Source organism: Ammospiza caudacuta, chromosome 13 (genome assembly GCF_027887145.1).
Source record: "Ammospiza caudacuta isolate bAmmCau1 chromosome 13, bAmmCau1.pri, whole genome shotgun sequence".
Lineage (NCBI taxonomy): Eukaryota > Metazoa > Chordata > Aves > Passeriformes > Passerellidae > Ammospiza > Ammospiza caudacuta.
This window is the reverse complement of record NC_080605.1, coordinates 13,996,662-14,022,527: the sequence shown is the minus strand read 5'-3', so window position 1 is coordinate 14,022,527 and position 25,866 is coordinate 13,996,662. Positions and strand designations below refer to the sequence as shown.

The window sequence follows — 25,866 nt, the reverse complement described above, 5'->3', positions numbered from 1 at the left end:
ACAATGGAAATCTACCTTTGTGAATCATCTTCTCTAGTTTTACTGAGTGATATGACTGTCCCTCTCTCTTCCCAGATTACAGAGCTGAGGCTTTTCCTTCTGTAACTTCAGCTTATGAAACAAAAAGATCAGTCACAAATGAGATGAAACAGCCTTGTTATGCAAAGACATAATCCAGGGAGGTGTTCTGCCAGTTAAAGCAGGATGTTCCCCCTGAATTCAAATATGACAGAGAGCCTGGCAGGTCCTTGTGAAGGACTTGGTAAAGGCACAGGCAGGTGTAATTCCTTGAGGGCAGTGCCTTGTGTGTTGGATGGCCTGGGCAGAGGGTACCACACTGCCACGTGAGCTCTGGCTTGGGCTGTGGCTGGCAGCAATGGGGCTGCTGAAGGCATTGCTTGAATCTCTCTCATGCCTTGTTCCTCTCCACTGGGAGCTGGGCACTCAGGGACACAGTTTGGATTTGCCAACAGCAGCATAAGGTGTTGGAAGCAACGGGAGAAGTTGGATTCAGCAGTACTGGGAGTTTCTGTGAAAAGTGTGATCTTTACGGGTGTAAGGGCCTGAAAATCACAGATGCAGAAAGTTTTCTTTGTTTTCTTTATGTCTTTCTGATCTGGACATAGGGGAGTGCTTGCTTTCCTCGACTCCTGCTGTGTGGCTTTTTGTGACAAAGAATTAGAGAGAAAATACATCCCTTATAAAAGCCTGCCTGGCCTTAAGAAGCAGGGATGGCTTCAAACACAACGATCTTGTTTTAGCTGCTGCTGGAGGATGGGTGCTCAGTCTTTTAAAACAAAGAGCACAATAACCCACAAAACAACTTTACAAGCACAGAGCTGTGTTTCAATTTTAAGGGCAGGGACAGGTCAGAGAGTGCTTCACCCAGCCTTGTTTAACCAGCTCTTTGGAAAGGATTCACAATAAACCTGTTTGTGAGCTTTTTTCAGTGACACAAGCTGACCCTATACTTGTCCCACCTGGAGCTTACCAAGGTCAGCCTGTTCCTGGTCCACGTGATGCTGACTGCATCTGAAATGCAGTTTTCTCCACCTGAAGTGTGGTTTGACTTACAGAAGTGCAAAAAGCCCCTGTGAAACCTTGTGCTCGTTGACAACAGGGTGCTGAGTGCAGGAGGAAAAGTCATTCTCTGCACCCAGATTTGGAAGGGGTTTTTTGGACCCTGATAGGCAGTCAGGTTCTTTCCCTCTCATGGCTCCATGCCAGCAATGAAAGCTCTCTCCAAGTCCTTTCATACTCATGGAGACATCTGTACAGCCCCCAAACCTTCAGTGGCTCAACACAGCTGCCAGTGTAGTAAGTGTCTCTAAAAAATGAAGCTGGAGGAGCAGCATCCAGCTCACTTTCTCAGCTGCCTCCTCTTTGTGTTTTCCAAGTGAGAAGCAATAGAAGCTGATTGACGTCATGCAAGCCGGCAGATGTGACGGATGCAGGCAGCAAATCAGCTGACTGAGGAGGAGATGCTGCTCCACTGCTGGGCTTCTGGGGAGGCACCACATTGCCAAGGAGGGGGCAAACGCTTGGGGGAAGTGTTTGCTTCTCCTTCAAATCACCTGGGAGGGGCCAGGGTCTGTGGGTGCCACGTTTTCCACCTCCCATTTGTGATGGGGATACAATAGGGCAGGCAAGATCCAACCCCAGTGTTGTTTCCTGTGCACTGGCCTTGCTCAGGGCTGTTTATCTGGGTTAGGCAGGGGCGTCCTGGCGATGCCGAATGCTTTCGCCGCTTACGCCGAATGTGTTAATGAGCAGCAGCTGCCTCTGCCCTCCTGTTGCTCAGCGTCCCCCAAAATGTGTTGTGAACAGGGACTGAAATAGCAAGCAAATGTCAGTGCTGTGCCAGAGCTGCACCAGGCTGCTCTCTTGCTGCAAAGGGAAACTTGGAGATGTATAATTCCCCGTTTCTGCAGCGTGGCACTTCAGGGGGCAGGCTGAGCTGGCTCTGGCGTGGGGCTGGGTGAGGGACAATCACTGGCAGGGCTCTCCCCAGGAGAGATGCTCTAACCTCCAGTTCAGAGGAGCAGAGTAAAGGCTGACATTTAAAAAATGGCATTGGCATTCAGGCCATTCCATTTTTGCTCCATGGCTTTGAATCACAGCCTCTGACGTGTGTAGATGGGCAGGGTACCCAAAGGTGACCTGTATTAAAAGCTGCCTTTGGCTTCATAATTTGGGTGTCACAATCCAAGCTATCCTTACCCCAAGCACCTTGTTCTCTACTCAGATCACAGCTTTGCTCCCTGCTCCTGGACCTTCCCTCTCCCTCTGTGTTCTTCTGTGTCTCCTGGCTGATTTTGCTGCCCAGCTGCAGAGCTCTATAGTGTTGAGCTAATGGCTGGATTTTTCAAATCATGTCAGGCGATTTTGGTTCCTTCCCAGTAAATCCTAGAGGGCTGAGCATCCTTCAACATATCAGGGCCAGGGTCAGAGGGAGGAGACAACTGGGGATTATAAATAAGTGGACATGACAGGATGTAGAGTGTGTCTTAGTCGGTCTGGAGGGAGACACAGTCATGATCACAGAATCACAAGGACCATCCAATCCAACTCCTGGTTCTGCACAGAACAACCCCAAGAGCCACATCATGTGCCTGAGAGCATTCTCAAAATGCTTCTTGAACTCCTCAGGCTTGGTGCTGTGACCACTTCACTGGTGAGCCTGTTCCAGTGCCTGACCACACTCTGGGTGAGGAACCTTTTCCTAATTTCCAATCTAAACTTCTTGACACAGCTTCATGCTGTTACCAGTTCTGTGAATGGTAATGTTAATATCATCCAGAATTCTGGCATCAATATGATTCAAACAACCGGATGATTTCATCAAAGGGTTTGCTAGAGCTCATAAACCTGGCTCAGAAGCTACAAACCACAGTCCCCCTAGTCTTTTTGGGACAAGACAAATGTCCCTTAACAGCAATATTTCCCTTGATTCCATCCTCATCCACAGCTTTCTGCAAGCCTGACATCTTTTCCAGCAGGAGAATAAAAAGCCTCAGAAAGACAGAGCTGGCAGGAGCAAGCACTCCATGCTGCTGCTGCAGATTGGGCACCTATGAAATCATTACTGAGTCTGAGTATGGCCTCCAATTCCTTTTCATTAGAGAAATGTGACTGGGTGCCCACAGCAGTTGTCATTAGTCCCAAAAACATCATGCATCCCCTCATACTGAATGAATGGTCAGAATACAGCAATGAGTCTTACTGCATCCTTTTTTGTATATTCAATTCACTTGTATTAATTACACTCTAATACCTGGGAGCACACAGGTTCTTACCAGCTTTATTTCCAGATGGTATTTTGAGCCTAATGTCACAGTGGGAAGTCATAAAATCTCTCCTAGAGCAAATTACCTGAGGACTTAAACAGTTCCATTCTCACTAAGGAAAATGAATTTCTGTAGCCTGTGGAAATAGGTTACATTGCTGGGCTGAGCCCCAGGCGTGCACTGCTGTCCTGCACCTCTGCACCACGGCCTGACTGCTTCCCTGTATAAACAGGGATACACCCAGCTCTATCCTCTTGCTGGTTATGGGTGCCTGTAATGCATTTTGAGAACACAGGCTGGCTAGACAGGAGAAGCAAACCCTTTGCCTTTACCAGTGTAAGGAAGCATTACCTGGGTATGCAGACTCGGTACCAAGGAATGCGAAGGAGAGCTCTCCCCAGGATTTCAGAGCCAAGGGGACAAAAGCACATTAGTGCAGCACCCCAGGGAGCATTCGGTGATCTCTGAGGAGCTGATGGCTGTGCAGTGTCCCACACAGAGCTGCTGGGGCCTCCAGGACCCACTCAGACTCACCGTGGTTTCGTCTTCATGGAGCACCTGGTCGTAGCCACTGAGCGCCACGCAGAAGATGATCGCTGTGACGTCCTCAAAGCAGTGGATCCACTTCTTGCGCTCTGACCGCTGGCCCCCGACATCGAAGAGCCTGCAGCACAGGGGAGCACCATCACCACCCGCTCCTGCCTACTGCCAGGGAACTTGAGCATTGTGGGCATTCTCTGACCACCTGGGTCCTGGGGGGCTCCAAACACAGAGCAGTGGGTCTGTCACTGCTAGCTCGGTCTTCTCCAGAGCCTGCAGCCAAGGAGAGCCAGGAGGAGCAGTTACAGACAGGGATCTGTCTGTATCTGTCCACACTGTCTGGGGACCTGTGGGAGAGCCTTAGCAGCATGCTGTGTCCAAAAGGGGCAGTAGAGGTGGAGACCACACACTGTTGACTTTTATATGCTCTAAGTACTGTTTGTGTGTGGCTTTCTGCTGTTGTGCCCTCTTCTCTCTACTGGACGGCATCATGAGGGTCAATGTATTGTGTTAACTACATGTGACTGACCCACTTAAGAGAAAAGATCTGGCCAAATATTCTTACATTTATGAGGTTAGATCAGATTTGGGGGTCAGTCTTGTATTATATATTCCAACAAAGAGGTGTTGTTTGGGTTAGAAGAAGCTGCCATGAGCTTCTATCATACAGGCAGTGACTTTCAAGACAGGATTGCCAAACTTTTCATATTGTTGACCCTCCAAAATGCTGTGTCTTCTGCATTGTGGGAGCTGTCCATGCCTTAACCAACAATTTAACAACTTCTTCTTTAGGAACTATAGGGAAACCATGTGATAAATAGTTGTTCTGAAAATTTACTGTACAATTTTGGACTAACCTGAAGTGGAGGTTTTTGAATGTGAAATGGGTTTCTACGATGCCAGTTGTTTTGACCCTGGTTCGGAGGATATCCTGCTCCGTAGGCTGGTAGTCTGCAGCTCCAATTCGATCTAAGCTGTCTAGGTAGCTAAGAGAAGAAGGGAAAAGAAAAAGAAAACAGCTAAGAATAAGACACACATTAATCTTGGTCAATCTCAGATGGATCCTTCAGCTTCCTATTAATCTTTTTCAATCTCATTTTTCATGGCTCAATGTATTGTAGCTAAAGCAAAAAAATATCCTATTCTGGGGAAAAACAAACCTCAGTAAGCTAAGCATAAAATCTGATAGGGAACTGAAGGCAGGAAATTAAGCATGGTGTGTTGTGGGTCCTGCCTGCAATCTGTGAAAATACACAGTTTTAATATTAAGTTGCTATTTTTATTCCCTGAGGAACAAGGGTCCCAATCAGTCCATTGTGCTGGGTTCTGTACACAAAACCTTTTTCTGCCAGGGTTATTCAGATAAGAGGCTGCAGCATGCAGGTCTTGCTCCCAGAACACACAGGTCCAGTCCCCTTTGGCCATGCCTCTCTGTGCTGGGAGGGAGCAGGGCCATGCCAGGCCTGGCTTTCAGTCAGCTCAGATGAAGGGAGATGAATCTGCTCAGGTGAGTCACTGCTTCAGTTCAGAACCCAGCACAGGGCTGGGGCTGCATGAGATGCAGCTCTGGGAAAGAATCCAGGACTCCACTTAAATGGTGATAATCTGGGAGTACAAACTGGGGATTTGGGGGAACAGAGAGGAGATTTAGCTTTCTAAAATGCTTGGACAGTTTAAAATATGTAACTTTATTCTGCTTTAGGCTTAAAATCTATGAACATGGGCAATGCCTCCCTAGGCTGAAACTTGGGGTAGGAAGTCCTGTCTTTTGGCATAAAAGGTTTGTGTAGAGGAACCCAACATCTTTGCACATATGACCACAATCCAGTTTTCCATCCACATTCAAGACAATTTTAAAAACAATTTATAAAGAAAAGAAGAATTTGGATTACCATTTAATATGAATTACAAACACAGACCAGCATCACACAGTACAGTCTTTCTCACCACCATTAAGCCTGCACACAGACACTCCAGTTTCTCTTAAAAGGGGTTTGATGTGCATTACAGGGCATAAATGTCCACCTCTGGCCCCAGGAGCATCAATCTAATGCTCTGAGATGCTTTCAATATATTGTGAATATAATAGAGCATGTCTGTGCATGAACAGTGATCTTTTCCTTTGATCCCTGTGCCTGGATGTCACCCAGAGAGGCAGTGGGGCAGGAGGTGACCTGCTCTGGCAGGACAGGAGGGCACCTATTCAGGTGCCAGAAGATGGCAGCTTTGCCCAGTGCAACAGGCAGAGAATAAAAAGTACTAAGAGGAGCTGCACAGTTGCAGAGAAGGAAAAGACTTTGTTGTCTCAGGTAAGAGTTTGCTGGTGAGTGTGAGATGGTATGAGCTGGAACCATTCACTCAAGACAGCCATGATGTCTATGCTTGACTTTCAGTTTAGCTAAATGCAATTTTTTTAAAACACAGAACATGGATTTAGTCCTGATGAGTAACCAAACACCAATCCCTCTCATTTGCCTTGCCATAGCACATCCCATTTGGCCTGAACTTGGCCCTGACCGGCTGCTGGAGATGATATCCCTGCTGCATCCAAACCAGGAATGGCTTTCCATTTGTGCCCTGGAGGGAGTGCACTGAGCCAGGGCTCTGGAGCAGGACACCTGAGAGCTGGGGCTGTGCTCTCTGCTACCCAACAAACTCCTGTCACTGTCTCTCATGCCTACCCCACAGGCCTGGAACAACAAACAGCCAAACTCTACACTAAGGTCAAACACAAACCTCACCCTGCTCATATAATGTATTTTCCCGACCCATCATATTTATAATTTATTTTTCCTAAACAATTCTAAGAACCACGTCACCCAGAGGAAAGTATATAAGCTAAGCAGGCTTATTTTTGTTGTGCCCTTTTCAAGCATTTAAAGGCATTGTGGTTTTGTGACAGATGCTCCTTTAATAACCCTGTGATGGGCACTGGATGGATGAATGGGGCTTCATTTGAAATCAGATCCTGGGCTGTGATGGCTGAAGCCACGATCACTCATCTATTCACAACTGGTGTCAACTGCTGTTATTTAAGAGACAGCTGCATCTCTTCACAGGGCCTGCAGACTGAGGCAGCTCTGCAGTGCTGGTATTCAGAGACTCAGCCTCTCCTCAGGAACTTCAAGGTGATATTAAAAAAGCTGAGGTGTAAGAGGGGGAATTTTCTTTTCCTCTTGAGGCTGCATTCCAAACCTCTTTAAATCTTTGGCTGCTCTACCCTAGGAAGAGACTCAGGCTATGGCAGATATTTTTCCCCCTGCACTTTGGCCACAGCTGAGCTGGACCCTGTTGGTGTGTGCAGCCTGTGAAGCTCAGCTGGAGGAGTGTGCCATGGCATGGCTGCCACACTAACACCCAGCTGTGGGAATGGGAGGATCAGCCAGGCTGCTGCTTGGATGCTGAGCTGATTTTAGTGCTGCTTGTTCTCCTGGGTTCCTGCTGGAAGCATCTCTGAGGTTTCACTGGAGTGCTGGTGCTCCCTGTCTGTGCTGCTTGGAAGGCCCAGCTGGTGTGAGCCTGAGCAGGGGGAGGATGGGGTACTTTGGGGGTGCCACCTCTTTGTGACAGGGAAACCCAAGTGGGGACAAATTGCTACACATGGTGCAGGACGGCAGCACTGCTGCTACGCCCTTTGAGCTGAAAATCTCAAGGCCAAACTGTTGTGAGAGATAATTAGTTGTCACAGCCAACAGGCTCCATGACACATAATCCCCTCAGAAGCTGGCATCTGTTTAACCAGCAGAAATAAGAGCACTTTGGAGGCCATGGAGTGAGAGCTCAGCTCCCCCTTCCACGTCAGTGGTGCTGGCACCAGAGCTCTTCCATTGCCCAGCTCCAGGGTTTGTACACTGGAGTGGAAGCATATCTGAAATGACACATCAGCTCTTACTTGCAGCCTGCCTTGCCCCAGGTTTGCAAGGGTTAAAAAAAGCTGAAGGAAGGTTAGAAGGTCTGTGAGTGCATGAGTAACCCTCTAGCATTTCTGCTCCTGAGCCAAGTAGCTCCATTACTGCTTATATCTTTTATTTTAAATGCTTTGTTTTGAAGCAGATTGCAGGTTTCTGAGTCACACTCTATACCATGCTCAGGGAGGTAAAGCCCAACTATTTTATGTTGCTAAAAGCAAAATGCAGAGGAAATGGCAATCACAAATACAGGGAGAGGAGATCATTGAACAGAGGCTAGGAAAGGCAGGAGCTCTATACAGGCCAGTTGACAGCAAATAGCTATACACAGTAGTACTGGCCCTTCATTTGCTGTTTCCAAAAGCACCTGGTAGCAGCACTGTGGGTGCCAGAGACACTGCATGGAGAAAAGGAACTTCTGTCCAGGTGTCCCTTGGGAATGGCTCAGCAGCAGCAGCCTATGTGCAGTGTGTGCACAGGGACCCCTCCTCAGGCTCTTGGCTACCACAGGAACCTTCTCCCAGGACTGTGCTGCCTATACCTAAGCTCCACTGGCTGCTTCCTTGGGTGCAGAAGGGCAGCTGAGGTTGCAGACTGTGGTCAGGGTTGGATACCTGCGGCAAAGCTTACACAGACGGACATTCACACCTACTGAGCTTAATGGCAGTAAGATGGTGAAAGCTCTGTTGCGTTCTTCTTGCCGTGAGGGTGACACCTTGGCAGTCTTTGTGCATCATCCAGCTGTCCCTGTGCACACCCAAGGTGCTCACACCGTGCTGATGCCACGCTCACATCCTCAGTGTTCAACGAGCTGCGGTGCAGCAGCAGCCACAGCTGGGTCCTGCTCTGGGGCAGCTCTGCAGGGAGTGGGAGTTGGAGCTCCAACTCCAGGAGCAAGCCTGGAGACAGCAGCATCTTCCCAGTGACTCCTCCATCCTGGCTGTCCTGAGTTGTGGCCATGTCTCCTCTGTGAAGGAAAGGCCATGTGTGTGTGGGATACCCCAGCCTTGGTTTGTTGGCTTGTGTTGTATTTGATGAGGAAGCAGATCCCCATTTGTCAACACATGCAGCTGAGTCACTGCTGGGCTATTTTGGACTCTGTGTACTGAGGCACTCAAGGGGCAGCTCCAACACTGTGTCCTGGCAAATGCTGAGTTTTTAATCAAGGTTGTCATGAGCAGACTCCATGTCATCTAAATCTAAATGATTATGTAAAGAAGGCTCTATCTGAACACTCCTTTGCTCATGGATGGAAGGCTGCCTGCATCTGATCTTATCTTCCACCTTATCTTCTTCCATTCTTTCAATGATGAACACACAATTCAAAGTATATTTAGTATAAAAACCATTTAATATTGAGTGACTGTAGAGTAAGGGTACAGAGGATGAGCACTGGATTTAGGGAGTGTCAGTAGTGGCTCTACAACAGAGAGTAAACTCTTGTAGTTACCTCCTACCAGAGAGCAAAACCATGTGGGCACTGCTGCCTGAAGGTGTGATACAGTCTGGTTTGGCTGGCCAGGGCAGCTGGTGCTGGGCAAGCACCCAGAGGTGATGGAACCACAGTGTTTTTGCTGCAGACACTATGTCCAGTCAGATCTGCTGTTATATTTGAGGGAAAGGGGAAAAGCAAGCACAGCCCACTCTCACAATCCAGCACCAATCCAGCACACATAGAGGTGATGTCACGGGTGTCTTAAATAATTATCAGTTATGAAAAGCTTGAAATGTTGCCAAGCAGTGGCATCGTGTCCCTTCAGGAATCAATCCTGTCTGAGGGCAGAGACTGCAGAGCCCTCCTCTCCCCCTAGCAAAAGCCAGAGGGTGGCACACACTGCTCCTGAGGCATTTCCATGTGGGTTATGGCAGGTAGGGAAAAGACCTTAGGGGATGAGTAACTCATCTGAGACCAAGAACATTGTCTGGTGTTTTCTCAGTCCAGCCTAGAAAAGGAAGGTCTTGGGAATTTTCTCCTTGACTTTGGGTAATGTGTTTAGTGTTTCTGGCTGTGCTGCTCCATCAGCCAGTCCTGCCTCCATGGCAATCACATGAATCACATGGCAAGCCCTGCTATCTTGCTGCTGCGCCTCATGATAAATCTCATCTCACATCCAACCAGATGAGGCACCAGCATGAAAACTCCCCAACTTCCTTCCCCTAACTTAATCCAACCATTGAGATGTCACTTCTGGTGCCTGCTTGTTGCAGGCTGCTAACAGCTGAAGGATGGTCACCAGGCTCAGGGACTACTGGTGTTACTTTCCTGAAAGAACCTTGCTGGGTGCCCTGAGTTTTCATTACTGTTCTCTGGGGAGTGAAGAGGATGGTGCCTGCTGTTAAAGGAAGGTGCCACATCTTGACAAAAAAGATGCTGCGTTGTGATGCATTTTTATGGTTTTGGCCCTGCACTGAAGCAAGGCTGCACAGGGCTTGTACATCAAGATCAACTTGACAAGTTGATATTAATACTAATGATAGGCAGGAGGAGTGAATAAAAGCAGGTTGGCATTTAGCTGTCCTACTTAGACTTGCAGTTTTCCAAGGCATGACTGGATCCAGAATAATTTTTAGCATCACATGTGGATGAGAAGAGTCACTAAATAGCAGCTGTGTAACAAAGGTACTTGAGGACATGAGGGGGCTCCAGGTGCAAGTGCTGGCTGGCTTTGCTCACAGCTGGTCAGCTCTGGCCACGTCTCTGCTCCTTACTGATGGAATCAAAGGCCAGCGTGTTATGGTTTGAGTTTGTCATCACAGAGCTCTGGCTGGGGGTGAGGTGGGTCTTGGAGGAACAGCAAGCACGAGAAACTTACCCAGAAAGGATTTTTGGGGTCCTGGGAAAGGAAATGTGGGCTTATCTTTCTGCATTGAAGCTTGAAAATTGGATGGGATGCAAGAGGGGATGAAAAAGGTATTTTTTGATATATCAGAGCCCTTACAAAAGAGAAAAACAACATGTCTGGGTCAGATCTATGACTCACCTAGCTTAGCTAGTGTCCAAGAGCAGATGTTAAGAGAAAAGTACAAATACAGGGCAAGCATGCAGTATTCAGCTTTTCCAGCCTCCAGCAGTTCATATGGATAACAGAGTTTCAAAGAGAAGTGTGATATCTTTATATTTATTACCCCTCAATGATTTTTCTTCCAGAAATTTGTCTAGGCACTTTTTGCAGCAATTTAAGCTTCTAACAACCACATCTGCAGCAAGGAATTTCCAAGCTCAGCTACCCTGTCTGTGAACAAACTGCCTTTTTCCGGTTTTTAAACTGCCGTGTCAGAGTTTAACTTTGTTAATTTTTGAATGGGAACAGCTGTCCTCTCTCTCCTCTCTATCTCCCACTTGTTTCTCTGTAGACATCTCTGAGACCTCCACAACATCCACTGTGCAGCATCTTTGCTACCAAGACATTGCTTCACAGAGGCACTTTGGAGCCTTTTGTTACATAGAAAGGGGTTTTCCTCATGTCCCAAATCCTTTCTGAGATGGAGGAAGGAGGGAGCCATAGCTGCCTTGTTCTACAAGTGACCATCTATTTTACAGTGCCTCAATCTGATGCTATGTGGAGAAGCAGGCAGTGTCACACCAGGCCCTGGGGCTGCTGCACAGGGCAGATATGGTGACACAGCCCACCAGCAGTGCTGTGATGCCTTTTAGCAGTGTCCTCATCTGGGCAGTGCCACTGTTTTATATAAAGTCTGTGATTAAATTGTTGTTTAGCACAGAGCTGCTGACCACAAGGCACCTTTGTTTTATAAGCAGAGGATTTTGACAGGGGCTGGCTCTGTGTGAGCCCAGGGTGACGCACGGCCCAGGCTGTGCAGGCTCCTCTCTCCTGGTGGCCCTGCACAGGGGTGTCCTCTGCACAGCAGGCACTGATCGAACTTGGGCTGAAGCAGAGGAAGGCTCAGAGCTCCAGCCTTGCTCCTGCTTTATGTAAGGCTCTGCTTCCTTCTGGCACCCAGCTCTGAAGGACAGTAGCTGAGCTGGAAAAGGGATGAGGAATGGTGGGACTTGGAACCCTGGAAGTGAGCAGGATCTGTGCCTAAACCTTTATGCAACAGAGTCAGTGGGTTTGAAGCTTTTTTTCTTTGCTCCAGGACTGCTGTTATAAGCTGGCTGACAGTGGAGCTGATGGTTTTCTATACTGTAAAAAGAAGAAAGGAAAGAAAAGGAGGGGCTAAAAATAAGCTCTAGGGAGTTTGGGATAATGAAGGGCTTGTTCTGGGAAGGAGTCTTGCTCAGAGAATGCAGGCCCTGTGCTGCAGCAGGGCTCCTGGTGCATTCACAAGCATCTGCTGAGCCCAAACAGGGGAGAGACATCAACTAACCCAGTTTGCTGCATGCACAGCCCCCAGTGAGCACACCAGCACAGGCATGAAGGATTGCTTGCCCCAATGCTCCTTGCATTGCACAGCAGATATTCAATTTGGCCCCAAGGCCAAATGAGCTAATTACTCAGAATTACTCCAGCCCTGGAAAGCAGACAGCTGGGACCACAGATGAAACCAGTCCCACAGAGTTTAACCTTTTGATCAGCCGCTGGCCAGACATATTCACTGGGGTGTGCACAAAGGCCTGGGACATCTATTTACACACTTGTTGGTGAAGCAGCATTAATATCTCCATTTCTAAGCTGGAAGAAAATAATTAGATATAGCTGCAATGTTTTGTAGTGCTTGCTGTCTGTCTGCAGCAGGGACAGCACCAGTGAGGGATTTAGATCTAATGCTGCAAAGGAAAGCATCCCTTAATGAGATCTGTGTTCTCATATCAGCTAGCTGGAGGATGCCCATGGCTGGATGATGGTGCAATTAGGAGGAGTGGGGTAGGTCTGTCGGGAGCTTCAATCAGGGGCCCCATTTATCCACTCACCCTGCTGAGGAAGATGCACTGCTGGTGATGGAGTGGGAATCATATCTCTGGATCTTCTCATCTGTCCATTTTCCTGATCTATTAGCAAGCTATGGGGATTTCTGCTTTCAAATGTCATTTAAGCATCCCTGCCAAAAACCATGGGTACCAAAATTAGCCAGTGCTTTGCCATGGGCAGATGTGACTCATAGGTAGCAAAAGCAAAACCTGGAAATTTCACCCTTGGCTGCACTCTAAAAATATCTCAGTTATCCCAGACATGGGCAGATCTCTCAGGCGTGTAAAATCTGTGCTACACAAATGGACTTTCTGGTCCTTCTCAGCAGCTGTCAGGCTGAGGCTCCTTGGAGAGCAGCTTTGCTTGTGGTATTGCCGCAGTTTGGTTTCAATCCAGGCCAGATCCAGAAGCAGAGACACGTAAGGGAAAATTCATGGAGTTTCTCATCCCTTTAGAAAATGTTGAAGTGAATCATTGTCAGGAGATTGTTTATAGAATATCAAACCAGCTCCATTGATCTCACCAGGAATGGCTGTCACCTGCTGGACCCCCATTGTCCCTTTCTCCCTCTTCTACTGGCACAAGCAACCTCAGAGGTCTATTAGCAGAGTTTTCTGTCACCACACACCCCCTCCTGGGGTTAGGCTCCTGCAGTCCCCCAGACAGTGGTTTGGGTTGCTCCCAGGCCTTTGCAGGAGTGGGCTGATCCCTGTGCTCAGCTCAAGATGCATCAGGGATATTTGCATGGCAAAATTTGGGATACTCTGTAGGGGACAGCCCAGTCACAAAGCTGCTGTGGCTTTGTGGGACATGAGCTGACGACACCACCTCAGAGGCATCTCCCACCATGGGGCTGGGAAAAGCTGTCTGCACTTGAGCTTGGGCAGAGTTTCTTCTGTGCCCTGGGGACATGTCCCTGCCAGAAGCAGCCTCTGCTGCCTGCCCACTGAGCTGTCAGTGACCACATCTCCTGGGAGCAAGCCCTGGGCCAAGGTGCTGCAGTGAGCCAGGTGGGAGGAGCAGGAGTTCCTCCCTGCTCATGGGAGAAGTCAGAATTGACCCAGGAGCACTTCACTTCCAGCGGGAGGATGGAGCTGGGCCAGAGAAACGTTAGGTTTGGAAAACACCAGTTCTTCCAGGCATGGTGGGCTTTATTCCCAATAAATGCATTTGGTGTGCTTCCCCTTGGCTGCAGGAGGGGAGGAGAGCCCCTCGAGCGAGGGCTGGAGAGCAAAGCATTGCCCCTGCTCCCTGCTGCTGCTGCTGCACCTCAGCTCCTGCTGGGCAGGGCTGATGAGTCCTCCCAGCCTCCCACTGGAGCAGGGAAACACTACTAATCACACTTGCTTTGGGAGGAATGGAAGTATCAAGGGGATAGATTATTTGCCTGAGGACACAATGGGAAGTCTGTGGTGGCACTTGGAAATCCCTTTGGGTTCCCTAATATGCAGTCAGAAGCTTTGACCACCAGAACTATCCATATTTAGGGTTATAAACCTCAAGCAATATTCCTCCATGCTTTTAATAGAGATTTTGCTCACTTAGGGGCCAGCTGGTAGAAACTGAATGTATTTTATTAAGGCCCACTACAAGAAAGAAATACATTCCCTACATAAAGAGCAGCTGATAAAACAGTGTTACAATTGATGATTAAATCACAAGTTAACCCAAGAATTTGAATGGAGATAAATAAATGCTTTCTTCTTTTTTTTTTTTTTGGTGAACAAACAAGGTTGAAAATGGATGTTGTCATGTACCTTTCTGCTCCATCCAATATCATTTCATGCATTCCCTTATGGATTTTGATGAGTTCTGCAGATCAATGACAGAGCACTTAAAGACAAGCTAAGCAGTAATTACAGATGCATGCAAGATTTATTCATCTGGTGGCACCGCACCAGCTGATGGAAGGATCAGCCGTGTCCAGTCAATGTTTGAAGTTTCTCAAAATACAGAGGTTTTTTGGCTCCCACTGCAAAGTGAAAATAGAAATAACCTCTTGAATCCCAGGAATGCCTCCTTAGGTCCATACAAGGTAAGGCTGCAGGAGGGATCTGGATCATATCTGCACTGTTGCTTGTCCCTTGCCTCTGCATCCCCATAAATATTTTTATTTTTCTTGTGGGGTCTTCTTCACATGCTCACTGCATGACCCACTTGTCCCTAGGGCTGAGGACTGGACTGATGAGATTTAAGGCATAGGTAAGGAAAAAGAAGCAGCAGCATTGCAGAGAACCATGGAGCAGGCATGCCCCTGTGCCCAGGCCTGGTGAGCACAGGCAGGGAGCCAGTGTCATGTGTCACACTGTGGCACAAAGGGAGTACCTGGGGACCACAGCCAAAGCCACAGAGGAGTGTAATGTGGCACTGCTGTTTTGGGAACATGGGGCAAGCGAGGAGCTTGTGTAAAGCAAGAAACTGGATTTTGGACCATTTTTCTTCAGGCTTTCCCTGTTGATGTGAGTTATCCATTCCTACAGGAGGTCTCACCTTCCGTGCAGCAAAGCTGCTCCCCACTGTCACCATGGGCAGCCCTGACACATCAGGGAGTCCCACACTGGGATGACCTTTGGGACTTCAGAGAGGGTGCTGATCCTACACCTTGCAGTGCCAGCCCTGAGTGCAGGAGGGACTGGATGGAGACTGTGGATCAGGAGATTCAGCTCTTTGTCATGTGTGGGGGGAGAGATCTTCCACCCCCAACTGTGGTCCCTAAGCAGGGTATGAGTGGTGGAGCTCTTGGGCAGGGTATGGGTGGTGGAGCTCTTGGGCAGAAATGTGCAGCCTTTTTTCCTGAATTTGTTTGTAACTTCTGCATTTGTGTCACTTCTTTGTTTATGCATTTTTGTTCAATGAGAAGGTCCTCTGGGGATTTCTTCATGTGAAGATGCTGCTTTAACATTAGTTTAATTTGAGCAAAGGTTTTTGCCTGGACTCCATTATCAATTCCCAGCTCTCTGCATCTGCTAGCTAGCATCAGCCATCTCTGTCTCTTTCTTTATCCTGCTCCTGCCTTTAGCATATTTGGCATCACAGCACACTGGTGCAGTATTTCTCATGTTGGGCACTGCAAGAGCATGGATCTGTTTAACTGCAAATGTTTAAAGTGACATTAATGATGCTCAGTAGGATGTACTGGCTGGTGTTTTCCTGAAGGAGGATTTGGAAATGGTTCTTATGCTATTGCCAAACCTCACATACCAACAGCAATACTGAGGGACTGGGAAATGCTGATCTATATCACCAAAAGTGCTGTAAAAGCCTCAGAGCTACAGTGACTGCTCACATGGTGTTTCATGGACCAGGTTTGCAGTTTAGAGCACTAAATTTCTTTTCAGTCCTGGTGTTCCCAGCAAACCTGCTGCTCAGCACAGGGGTCACAGTGTAGCCCAGCAAGGAAGGGGTTACAAGGACACAAAATGCATTGTAAATGCCCAGCAAATGACTTGGACTAACCACCAAAACCAGAGCTGACACTTCCTCAGCGTGGCTCAATGGTGCAGTTTGTGCCTGGCTTCCCTCTCCTCTCTATCTCCTCCTTCCCTTCCCAGCAGCATGGACTAGGTGCTGCCTAAAATTTAGGCTCAGAATAATTTCTCCTCTTTTTTCCTCAACAAATTGAGTCTCCAGAGAGTCTCAGGATACCCACGGACCTTTGAGGAGGTCCCTTCTCCAGGCACTCAAGCATTCAGATGCAGTAAATATATTGGAGGTGGGAAGGGTTGTAAGCATGAGGATGTTGGCACAAGGATGGGGGTTCACTCTGCTGTTCTCCAGCCTCCTTCTGCTGTCAGGAACAAAGTGAGAAACGTTGCCCAGAGCCTGTGCCCACCAAGCAGGGTGAGTGTGTACCTGCAGGAGCACCCTGAACTCTGCAGGGAGAGAGGCAGGCTGGGGGTTACAGGCTTTTCTGGGTGGACTGAGAATACAGAAGTTTTGGGTTTGGATCTGTGTGATAGGTCAGTGGTCTGGAGGCAAGGAACATACATGGGGAAGATGAAACAATAGTTCATAGACAGTCGCTGTTATTTTTAGTGTAAAAGGTGTGGATGAATGGACTGATATGAACCTGGCACTAGCTAATCCCAACTAGTGTGTGGTGCAGACAAAAATAAAAAAATATAGGAAAAGGTCAAAAATCTGTCTGCAATGTATTAGGCTGATGGGGCTCATGCCCAGCTTGTATGGTGGAATGGCACATGAGCAGTGCTGTGGCAGCATCACATTTGTCTGCCTCCAGTTCTGCTGCCCAAATCAACAAGAGTCTCATCTGAGAGTGCTCTGGGGAGAAGTAGGTACAAACAAACCCCTTGTCAGGTTTCCAAGGGAGGGAGGAGGCAGGAAGGCCACCCCTGGCACTGACCCAGCCCTGGAGAGGGCTGTACCGAAATGCCAAGGAAAAGCACAGCCTGTACCTAAATCCCCTGGTGCCAGGCTCCTCCCAGGACAGTCCCTTTACCCAGCACACACAGGGCACTGGCCATGGCCAAGTGTGTGCCCATGCTGCTGAGCCTGGATAAAGGACCCAGAATTTCCCCTTTTCCCACCCAAACTGCAGCTCCATGGCTGGGCTCGCCCAGCATCCCAGCCACTCACACAGCCTGGATGAGCAGACACAAAGTGCTGTTTGCTCCAGGGCTAATTAGAGCTATTGTACCAATTATTCTGTGAAAGAATCGGTGCTCTCAGCTCCACGGAGTGAATCCCAGCCCACAGGACCGTGGTGTGCAGGTGCTGGGACGCTGCTGCCCTGGGCTCCCCAGCCCTGCTGTGCCTGCCCAGCCCCACTGTGGGGTCAGCAGCTCATGGACAGCCCCGTGCCATTGTCCCCATCATCAGCCCCGTGCCATTGTCCCCATCATCAGCCCCGTGTCATTGTCCCCATCAACAGCCCCGTGCCATTGTCCCCATCAACAGCCCCCTGTCATTGTCCCCATCAACAGCCCCGTGCCATTGTCCCCACCAACAGCCCCCTGTCATTGTCCCCACCAACAGCCCCCTGTCATTGTCCCCATCAACAGCCCCGTGCCATTGTCCCCATCAACAGCCCCGTGCCATTGTCCCCACCAACAGCCCCCTGTCATTGTCCCCACCAACAGCCCCCTGCCATTGTCCCCACCAACAGCCCCCTGTCATTGTCCCCACCGGGAATGGTGACAAGGAGCTGCAGCCCTGCTGGCTGACAGCACCACGGGGGCTGGGGAGCTCTGCCTTCCCAACAGGGGCTGTGCCACCCTCCCTTCATGGGCACAGATCTGCTGCTTCAAGCCCATCATTGCTGAGTCCTGTGATTTGGTGATTTTACAGCTTGTCACAACGTTTGCTACATCCTGTTTTTTTTCACCTTCATTCTTGTTCTCTCAAGCCCCTCAAGGCTGGATATTAGATGGGCTATTTGCTTAAGGAAATAAAAAAGGGTTTTCCAACTCTCCTGTTCACAGACAAAAGGCTTCAAAGTACAAGCCAGAGGGTTTAGGAAGCAGCAGATAAAAGCAATTTTCCAATGGTTCTCTTAATATATTCTGAAAAACAGGGAGTTTTAGCTAGGCTTGTGATTGGGTTTGGATTTAACTCCTAACCTTAAAGTCAGATTTTGGATGAAACACCTAACCTGAGGATGGGGATGCTGCATTCTTCTGGTGGGAAGGGTGAGTGTGTGTGCACTGTCTGGTCCCCAGGAGGGGCTGGGGGGATGAGTGGCAGCAGCTGCACACCTCTGGCAGTCACTCAAAAGCCTTTGGAGCTCTCCTGCACCCTGGGGCTGATGAATGGCACCACTCTGGCACAGTGGTTCAGAGCCCTGAGGGGGCACAGGATGGGGATGAGATGGAGGAATTCCATGGAGGAATCAGAAACTGTGAAGGAGGGGAAAAGAAGATAACTGGATCCTGAGCACACAGAGTGATCTGCCCTGCTTAGCAGGGCCTGTCCTAGGCTGGAGTGGCTCCTGCTGGGCTCTTCACCCTATGGCTGGGGCAGGCATCTTTGCCCCAGAGCTCCCAGTGTGCTGCTACCTGCTCCCTGGACTGCAGCAAAGTCCTTTTTGAACTTTTCCTTACAAACTGGGATGATTTCTGGGATAGGACTCGGGGAGGGGGGCACAGGCAGCTGTGCAGCATCTCACCATGGTGCCTGCAGACCTGTGTGGAAGACAGCTTGCTCCATCCTGGAGCCTGCCTCCACAGAAACCCCTGCATTCCTGCCATTCTTTGCCATTTAAGGATTTCAAACGGGTACAAATACATTGGGAAAGCACAGCCAGGGCCAGGCTCACCTCCCAGCCTCACAGATGGTGCCAGCCCTGACGCCAGCCCTGTGAGGAGCCATGGTGGGCTCACAGCTCCTGACAGATTTTCCTGCAGACACACTGCAGAGTCAGGAGGCTGAGAGCAGCCAATGTCCCCACGTGGTCACACACATTGCTGGGGGACAGGGCTCAGAGCCCCTGGTGCACAGAGCCGGGTGCTGACTGGCTGGCAGAAATCAGGAATCACACACACGGGGGGACAAATGCCTCACTAGGGCTATCCAATTCCCTAAGGAGCTTCTAGGAGCAATGGTTACCCTGAGAGCCTCTCTGGTGCACCCCTCAGCATCTCCTGCCCTCAGCCTGTGTGGGTGATGCTGTTTGTCTTGCAGGGCAGGGTGTGATGGTGGAGCTGGGGGTGCACTGTACATCCAGCCTCAGGGTGCAGAAAGGGAGAAGGAAGCTTGGATTCCTTGGCTTTGCAGGGGAGGAGGAGCAGGAGCTGTGAGCTCCCAGGAGAGTCTGGACTGCCTGGCTGTGAAGCTGCATCCCAGCCCTGCCACGCCCTGGTGTGATGAGGAGCTCGGGGTGCAAGGTGGGAGACACAGAGAGGGGCTCAGTGCAGGGTGTCAGTGCTGCCTGGGGAAGGGTGGGACAGGGAGGATGCAGCCAGCAATAGGGGCAGCAGTGAAAAAACAAACTGAACGGAACAAAAAAAAACCCAACCTCAACCCTTGGTGGCAGCCTGCCAGCTCCAGCTGGTTTCATAAGGACATTTCAGCCTAAAAATACACAAATACTCAGCCAAAAAAAGTCAAATCTTTCTGCGCCAAATCTGTCACCCACAGCCCTTCACAAGGCAGGAAGAAATTCCTGTTGGGTCTGTCAGTTGGAGATGAGAACAGATTATCTGGGGTTCAGGGCTGTGGTTCAGCAGGTTTCCTTGGGGGGATGCCCTGTGCTGTGTTTATAGATGGTGCTGGCTGCTCCTCACCACCGAGCAAAATGTGAAAAGAGAAGAGATCGTCTCCAAGCTCTTGCAGTGTCTCCTCCTCCAGGCAGTGTGAACTACCTCAGCTCCTACCCTTTTGGTGTGAGCTTTGCCAAAATGGGGACAGCCCTGATCTGATGAGCCCATTTAATTGTGTCTCATTAAATACCAATTTACTTACTCAGGGTGTCAAGATTTTACTAATCCAAGGCCAACACAGTTACGATGGAACACAGAATGAGGCAGGGAGGTGGCAGGTACTGCTGTGCCTTTGTGCTCAAGGAGTGAACTACACATGCAGCTTCTCTGCTCCTCCTTGCAGGGCAGTCTCTGTCTCCTGTGTCTCTTCAGAGCTGTTCCCCAAAAGAGTGGATATGGGGAGCTCTGCCTCTGCCCTGGGGTCTCAGAGGGGCCAAGTGGGATGGGCACTATAAAGAGATCCAATATCTTGGATGAGACTGTGCTATGCAGAGTCCTGCAGACCTCTCTGCCTGGGAGTTTTCTGCCAAAGAAGCTCAATCCTCCTGCTTTCCTGTCAGCCCTTGGGGGGATAGAAAGGTGACTTAACACATGCTGTCAAGATAATATGATGTGGTCTCCACTCTGCTTTGGGCCAACAGAGGCAGCCCCTGGAGACTTTGTACCCAATTTTGGTGAAATTGGGTGTTCCAGATGGATGAAGACTTAGGGGGAGATGCTGGAAAACATCCAGATGATTTAAAAACAATGTCTTTCCTACTGTGCTCTTCCTCCACCTCACACACAGCCCTAGGAGAAGCCATATAATAACAACATTCCTTAATTTATGAGGATAATAATGAGACCTAAGACCTCTCCCAAGCCCTGTGGGACTATAACAGGCTGAAGCTCAGATTGCCTGTGTCTCCCTCACTTTGCACTGCCAAGAAACAGCCCCACTCCAGAATCAGCACCTGCAGACATTGCAGAGCTGCTCCTCCCTATAAATACATTTGCATCTCATTTGTGGGAATGGAGCAACGTTGGTGATTCCAGTCCACCAGCTCTGGCCTTTAAGGACTGTTTTGTTTTTCTTGTTGTAGGGGAACTTGATTATTCAGCGCTGGTGGGCATATTTACTTACTGGGGTAAATTAAACCATAAATTCAGACAAATGTACCTACCTCTACACTTGTGATGTATTTTTCCTTTCTGCTTTATTGGGCTCCAAGACACAAAGGTGCATTGTTCAATAAACAGTGCAATGCAAGTCATCCCAATTAATTGGACTGTTCCATTTATGCTGCTACTGCCTCCAATGAAATGCAAGGGAGCGCAAGTGACAGGCACGAGTAAGATGGGTGTGCAGAAAACCATATTCTAATGCAAAAGCTGTGATGGGAAAATGGAATCTACACACCTGATGGGAATATTAATGCAGAACCATGACCTATAATTTTTCTTTCTTCAGTCTGGGCGTGCCAGAAACAATTGCAGCTCATTAAAATGGATCATGTCCTGACAGTCCTGCATAATGACCAAGTCCCACAAGTCCCTTGGTTTAAATGTTTGCCTTGCTGGTGAAGGTAAATGTTTAGACCATGGGATTAGTGGGATGTGGACATTATCATAGAGCTGCATGGTCCTGCTTGACTAGACACAAGAAAGTGCAGCAAACCTCCAAGACCCTTTCTCTCTTTTAAACCCAGTGTTATCAGAGAAAGAGCGAAGGGAAAAAGAACAAACCCAGGAGTGCCAGTGTGGGTTGGAGCTCTGGAGTTCATCTGGCCCATCCCCCTTTTCAAAACAGGACCAACTTCAAAGTTAAATTCAGTTTGAAAATTAGCTCAGGTGGCTCAGTGTTGAGCACTTCCAAGGATGGAGATTTTGCAGCCTCTCTGGGCAGTCTGTTCCAATGCTGCCTTGTCAGGGCTCAATCTGGAAGCCATTCACCACATCACAACAACATCTGGCTCTACTTTCTTAACTGCTTTTTTGATGCAAAGCATGTGTTGGCACGTGGGATGCAGTAAGAATCAGAAGGGAAGGTGATAGCGTCGTGAAAAGACAATTCTTTTGCAAGAAAATAGATCAGAAAGCAGTCCCACACAAGATGGGGTGAGAAGGAAGGCACTGCAGTATTTTATTCTGAGTCTGGTGCCGTTTTTCTGTAAGGCACTGCCAGACCAATTCTTGAAGATGAAATAACCAAAGTGTTGTCCAGTTTGGGCTGGGTATTTGGCACAGACTTGGGATGTCAGTGCTGTGGTTAGCTGTGCTACAGCAACAAACACAATTGCATCTCTTTCTCCACTGAGCAGTGAGGTCTGTATCCCTCTCCAGAGGCATGTCTCTCTTCCTTGGCTCCTGATGGAGGGAGCCAAAGGCAACAAACTTCCCTTCCTAGCCCTGACACCTCTGATATGTGTGAAGATGGATGAGTTGAATGCAGGCTTAAAATATTTTACATTTTCACGGTAGTTTCACAGCCCTGGCATTATCAAATGATCTTTCAAAGTACTTGGAAGCAGGAGGAGAAGAACTTGAGATAGGTTCTGGCTTTTTTGTGTCTGTGTACTTGCAAACTGTCTCTGCCTACACATCTTGCAGGGCCTGTTCCTGTTTGGAGATGCACAGGGAAAATTAGTGCTCATGTGGATGCTCTGTCTGCTCCATTTCCCCCCTGAAGTTTGGAGGCTGCTCAAAGCCAGTGCCCATCCCTGGGTGCTTAAGATCAGACTTGCCCTATGTGCTGCACTCCACTGACCAGCCTAGTTAGGAACTCGAGGCTAGGAAACACAAGACAATTTTAAAATCTGAACAAAAGTAGGAGATTAAGGAAACCAGCTGGAAACCTTTCTGTTTTGCTGATTTTGAAAGCAAAATGTGGGTCACAGATGTGCTTCCACACACAGAAACTGGCTGGAGAAGAAAAGGACATCAGCATTGCCCAGACTCTTTGATGATCAGAGGTAGATTTAGCTCCTAGGCATAGAGACAAGAAAGGAAGAGGAGACTAAGTAGGAATAAAAACAAAATCAAGATATTAGGAATGTGGAACGCAACCCACCCGTAAATTTGCCTTAGGGAACTACAAAAAAATGCAATAACAAAAAAGATGAAACCAATTGCTACATCTTACTCTCTTCCCTTGTCTTGCCTTCCTTATGGTTTTGCTTTTTCCAGTCCAAGACACGGGGGGTCCATTACAGAACCTTCCCTGTTCCTCCTTTATAAAAGTGCTGTTTTCTACTGCTCCTTTGCAGCAGCTACCAAATCCTTGCTAAGGACTGGCTGACTTTAGATCCCCAAAGAAACAAAGCTTTGCAGGAAATCCACACTTGTCTACAAGTATCAGAGGCTAGAAAGCAATGTGCTCTGGCCCATCTGGCTCCAGAAGGGAGCTAACACTCACTTCTTGTTTAGTCTAACACAAAAGATTAAACTTATTTCCAGTGAAATTGATGACAGACTGGCAAGAGCCATGCTGCTGACCCTTGCAGGCTGTTGATTAGCCTGTGACTTGGTCTCCCAGGGGCTGCAACGGAAGGCCTGTTGTTCCAGCCATTTAAAAAAACCCAAGGTAAAGCACTGGAAGAACAATTAAAGACAACAGCAGCATTGATTCAGAGAAGCCCAGGTGGTGGCTCCTTGGAAATAGCCAAGCAGCAGGGGAGGCTCTGAAAGCATTCAGGGCATTTGGGGGGTGGTTCCTGGGGTGAAGTGCCCAGAGCACTCCTGAAGGTCTCACCTGTGCTGGCCACAACGCGACCTGGTCACTTGGTGCCTCCAGGCTCTGTGGCATGTGCTGAGCAGCCGTGGAGCACAATCTCCAACTCCTGCAGGAAACCTCCCTCCCGCCAGCAAAGTGCCAGTCCCTAAGGCTTAGCACCAGGAGAAGCCTGAAATGAAATGCTAGTGCAGCTCACTGCCTGTCACTGTTTTTCAGACTTTGGGGAACTTGGAATTCACTTCTTGTCTGGAATTTATTTTTCTCAGCCCTAATGAAAAGGCATTTTGTAGTTGATAGTGTTTTAAATTGAGTATCAGTGTCAATAAAGACAAGCCTTTTCCTAGGGTGGGAAAAAAATATAAAACACTTTCAAATCTTCCACTCATGCAAAAGTAAACAACCCCAAAGCATCGAAGAATTAAATAAAATATATGCCTATTTTCACTGGGAGTCCACTGGGTGTGAATAAGTGCCATCTGAGCTCTCACTTGCACCACCATCTCCTTGATGGCACCAAGGCCTGGAGGTGCAGAAGGATGTGTTTTGGTGCCCTGCCACATGAAAACATCTTTTCTCCCAGTGCTGGAACCACCAGAGGCTCCTGAGCACCAGCAGGGCTGTAAATGAGAAGGATTTTGTTATCTTCAGCTTCCCCATCCAGCCTGGCCCAGAGAGAAAAGGTGTCCAGCCACAGCACACAGTGCAGCCAAGGAGAGAGGCACCACAGCACTGCCCACAGAGGGTCACCCATCCCCATCTGGGCGCAAGAGATTTTGTCAGAGACAAAATTCAGAGACCAGAATTCATTTGGCTGGGCTGCAACCCCTAGACTGCAATTGCTGTGAATACTACAGCACAGAGCCTCTTCAGCTGATGCCTAGAAACTGATTGTGGTTTCAGAGCTCTTGCTGATGAATTGCACAGCAGCTGGTCATATGGGGAGAGCTCTGCTTATTATTTTCAACTGCTATCTTGCGTGGAAGGAAAATCAAAATACTTTCCTCAAGGTAATTGGCTCTAAAACAATTGAAGGTTTTTTCACAAAGGTGTAATGCAATTAGGACTGGCATTTTAGATAATTTATATCTCTAAAGGTATGTTTATGCCATCATACCCTTATTTTGTGAAAAAAAGAAGAAAAAAAGAAAAAGCTGCTGGCAAGAGAAAGCTAATTTTGCTACTACAGGCAATGAAATACAGATTAAGCCCATCATCCACCTCGTACTGATTAAAAGGCAACAGAATGCCAGGATCATCTCTGAGGTGTGATCATGGTTGGGTGGGATGCTGTGTCACCAACCACACATCTGCAGGTTTCCCATCCAGTTTTCCATGAATGCCAAATGATGTTTCACCACTTGCCTTCTGCTGCAGCACCTCAGGAGCTGCTCTCCCCAGCTGCCCTGCCAGCTTGGTGGCAGCAGCTGGTGCAGCTGGGAGCACCAGCCCCACCACACAGAGCAGAACCAGAAGCCACAGCAGTGCCTGGGCTGTGTGTTGGATATCCAGGAACACCCCAGGCAGAGCTGCCAAACAATTCCAGAAGTGCAGGAAACAGCTGCTGAACTTGATGTGGGATATTGTGACAGCCAAAAGCATGGACATAGCGTTGCCTGACACCATTGGGAAGCTTCTGTTTCCCTGATTACCAAAAGGTCCAAGGGTAGAGCTGGGGAAATGAATGCTCTCTGCCTGCCTGCTCCTTATGTTTACACTTAACCACCTTTGGCTGACTCTTGCCCAAGACACAGTCCAGGGCCAGGGGCATTTTGCCTGACTGTAACAGATGCTGTGGTTGAAATTATGAGATGAAAGCCTTTGGTCTCTTGGCCTAGGTGGAAGCAAATATATTGGATCGATTATCATTACAAAGAGGTCTGAACTGAAACTGGGGAGACACTGAACATCTCTTCAGAGCCACAGCAGCCATTTATGGGTGGATGTCCTGTCCTCATGACAGTACGAGCCAAAGCCATGGACTCAGACAATTCCCATTGAGTGACATCTGGATGTGGTCCCTAATGGTAGAGCAGCCACGACTGCATTACAAGAGAAACTCAATACCCCTGGAAAAGTAAAGATGTCCCTTAGCCTGGGTTGTAATCCAGCTGACTTATCAGTACACTGTACAACCACAGAAAGTACAGTGGGAAAGGAAAGCAAACAGGAAAGAAAAGCAAACCCAAGAGCTGTACTGCTGTACAAAGCAGGTGATCACACCCTTATGTTCTCAGTCAGACAAAGGAGCCATCTGCTGTGCCCACAGGTTGATCTGCCTATGTTCACTAGATCCATGTTTGCAAAAACCTACCCTGAGACATTTGAGAGCTG

The 25,866-nt window shown here is 48.6% G+C and overlaps 1 protein-coding gene across 2 annotated transcripts in view; it reads right to left on the bottom strand.

Moving 5' to 3' along the window:
* GNAO1 (G protein subunit alpha o1) overlaps positions 1-25,866 on the bottom strand; it is a 139,272-nt gene that overhangs the window by 19,642 nt on the left and 93,764 nt on the right. For both annotated transcript variants that reach the window (XM_058813254.1, XM_058813253.1), the window contains exons 5-6: positions 4,685-4,813; positions 3,822-3,951 (exon numbers count right to left, since the gene is read on the bottom strand). In XM_058813254.1, the coding sequence (XP_058669237.1) occupies positions 3,822-3,951; positions 4,685-4,813 (259 nt within the window). The remainder of the gene's footprint in view (positions 1-3,821; positions 3,952-4,684; positions 4,814-25,866) is intronic.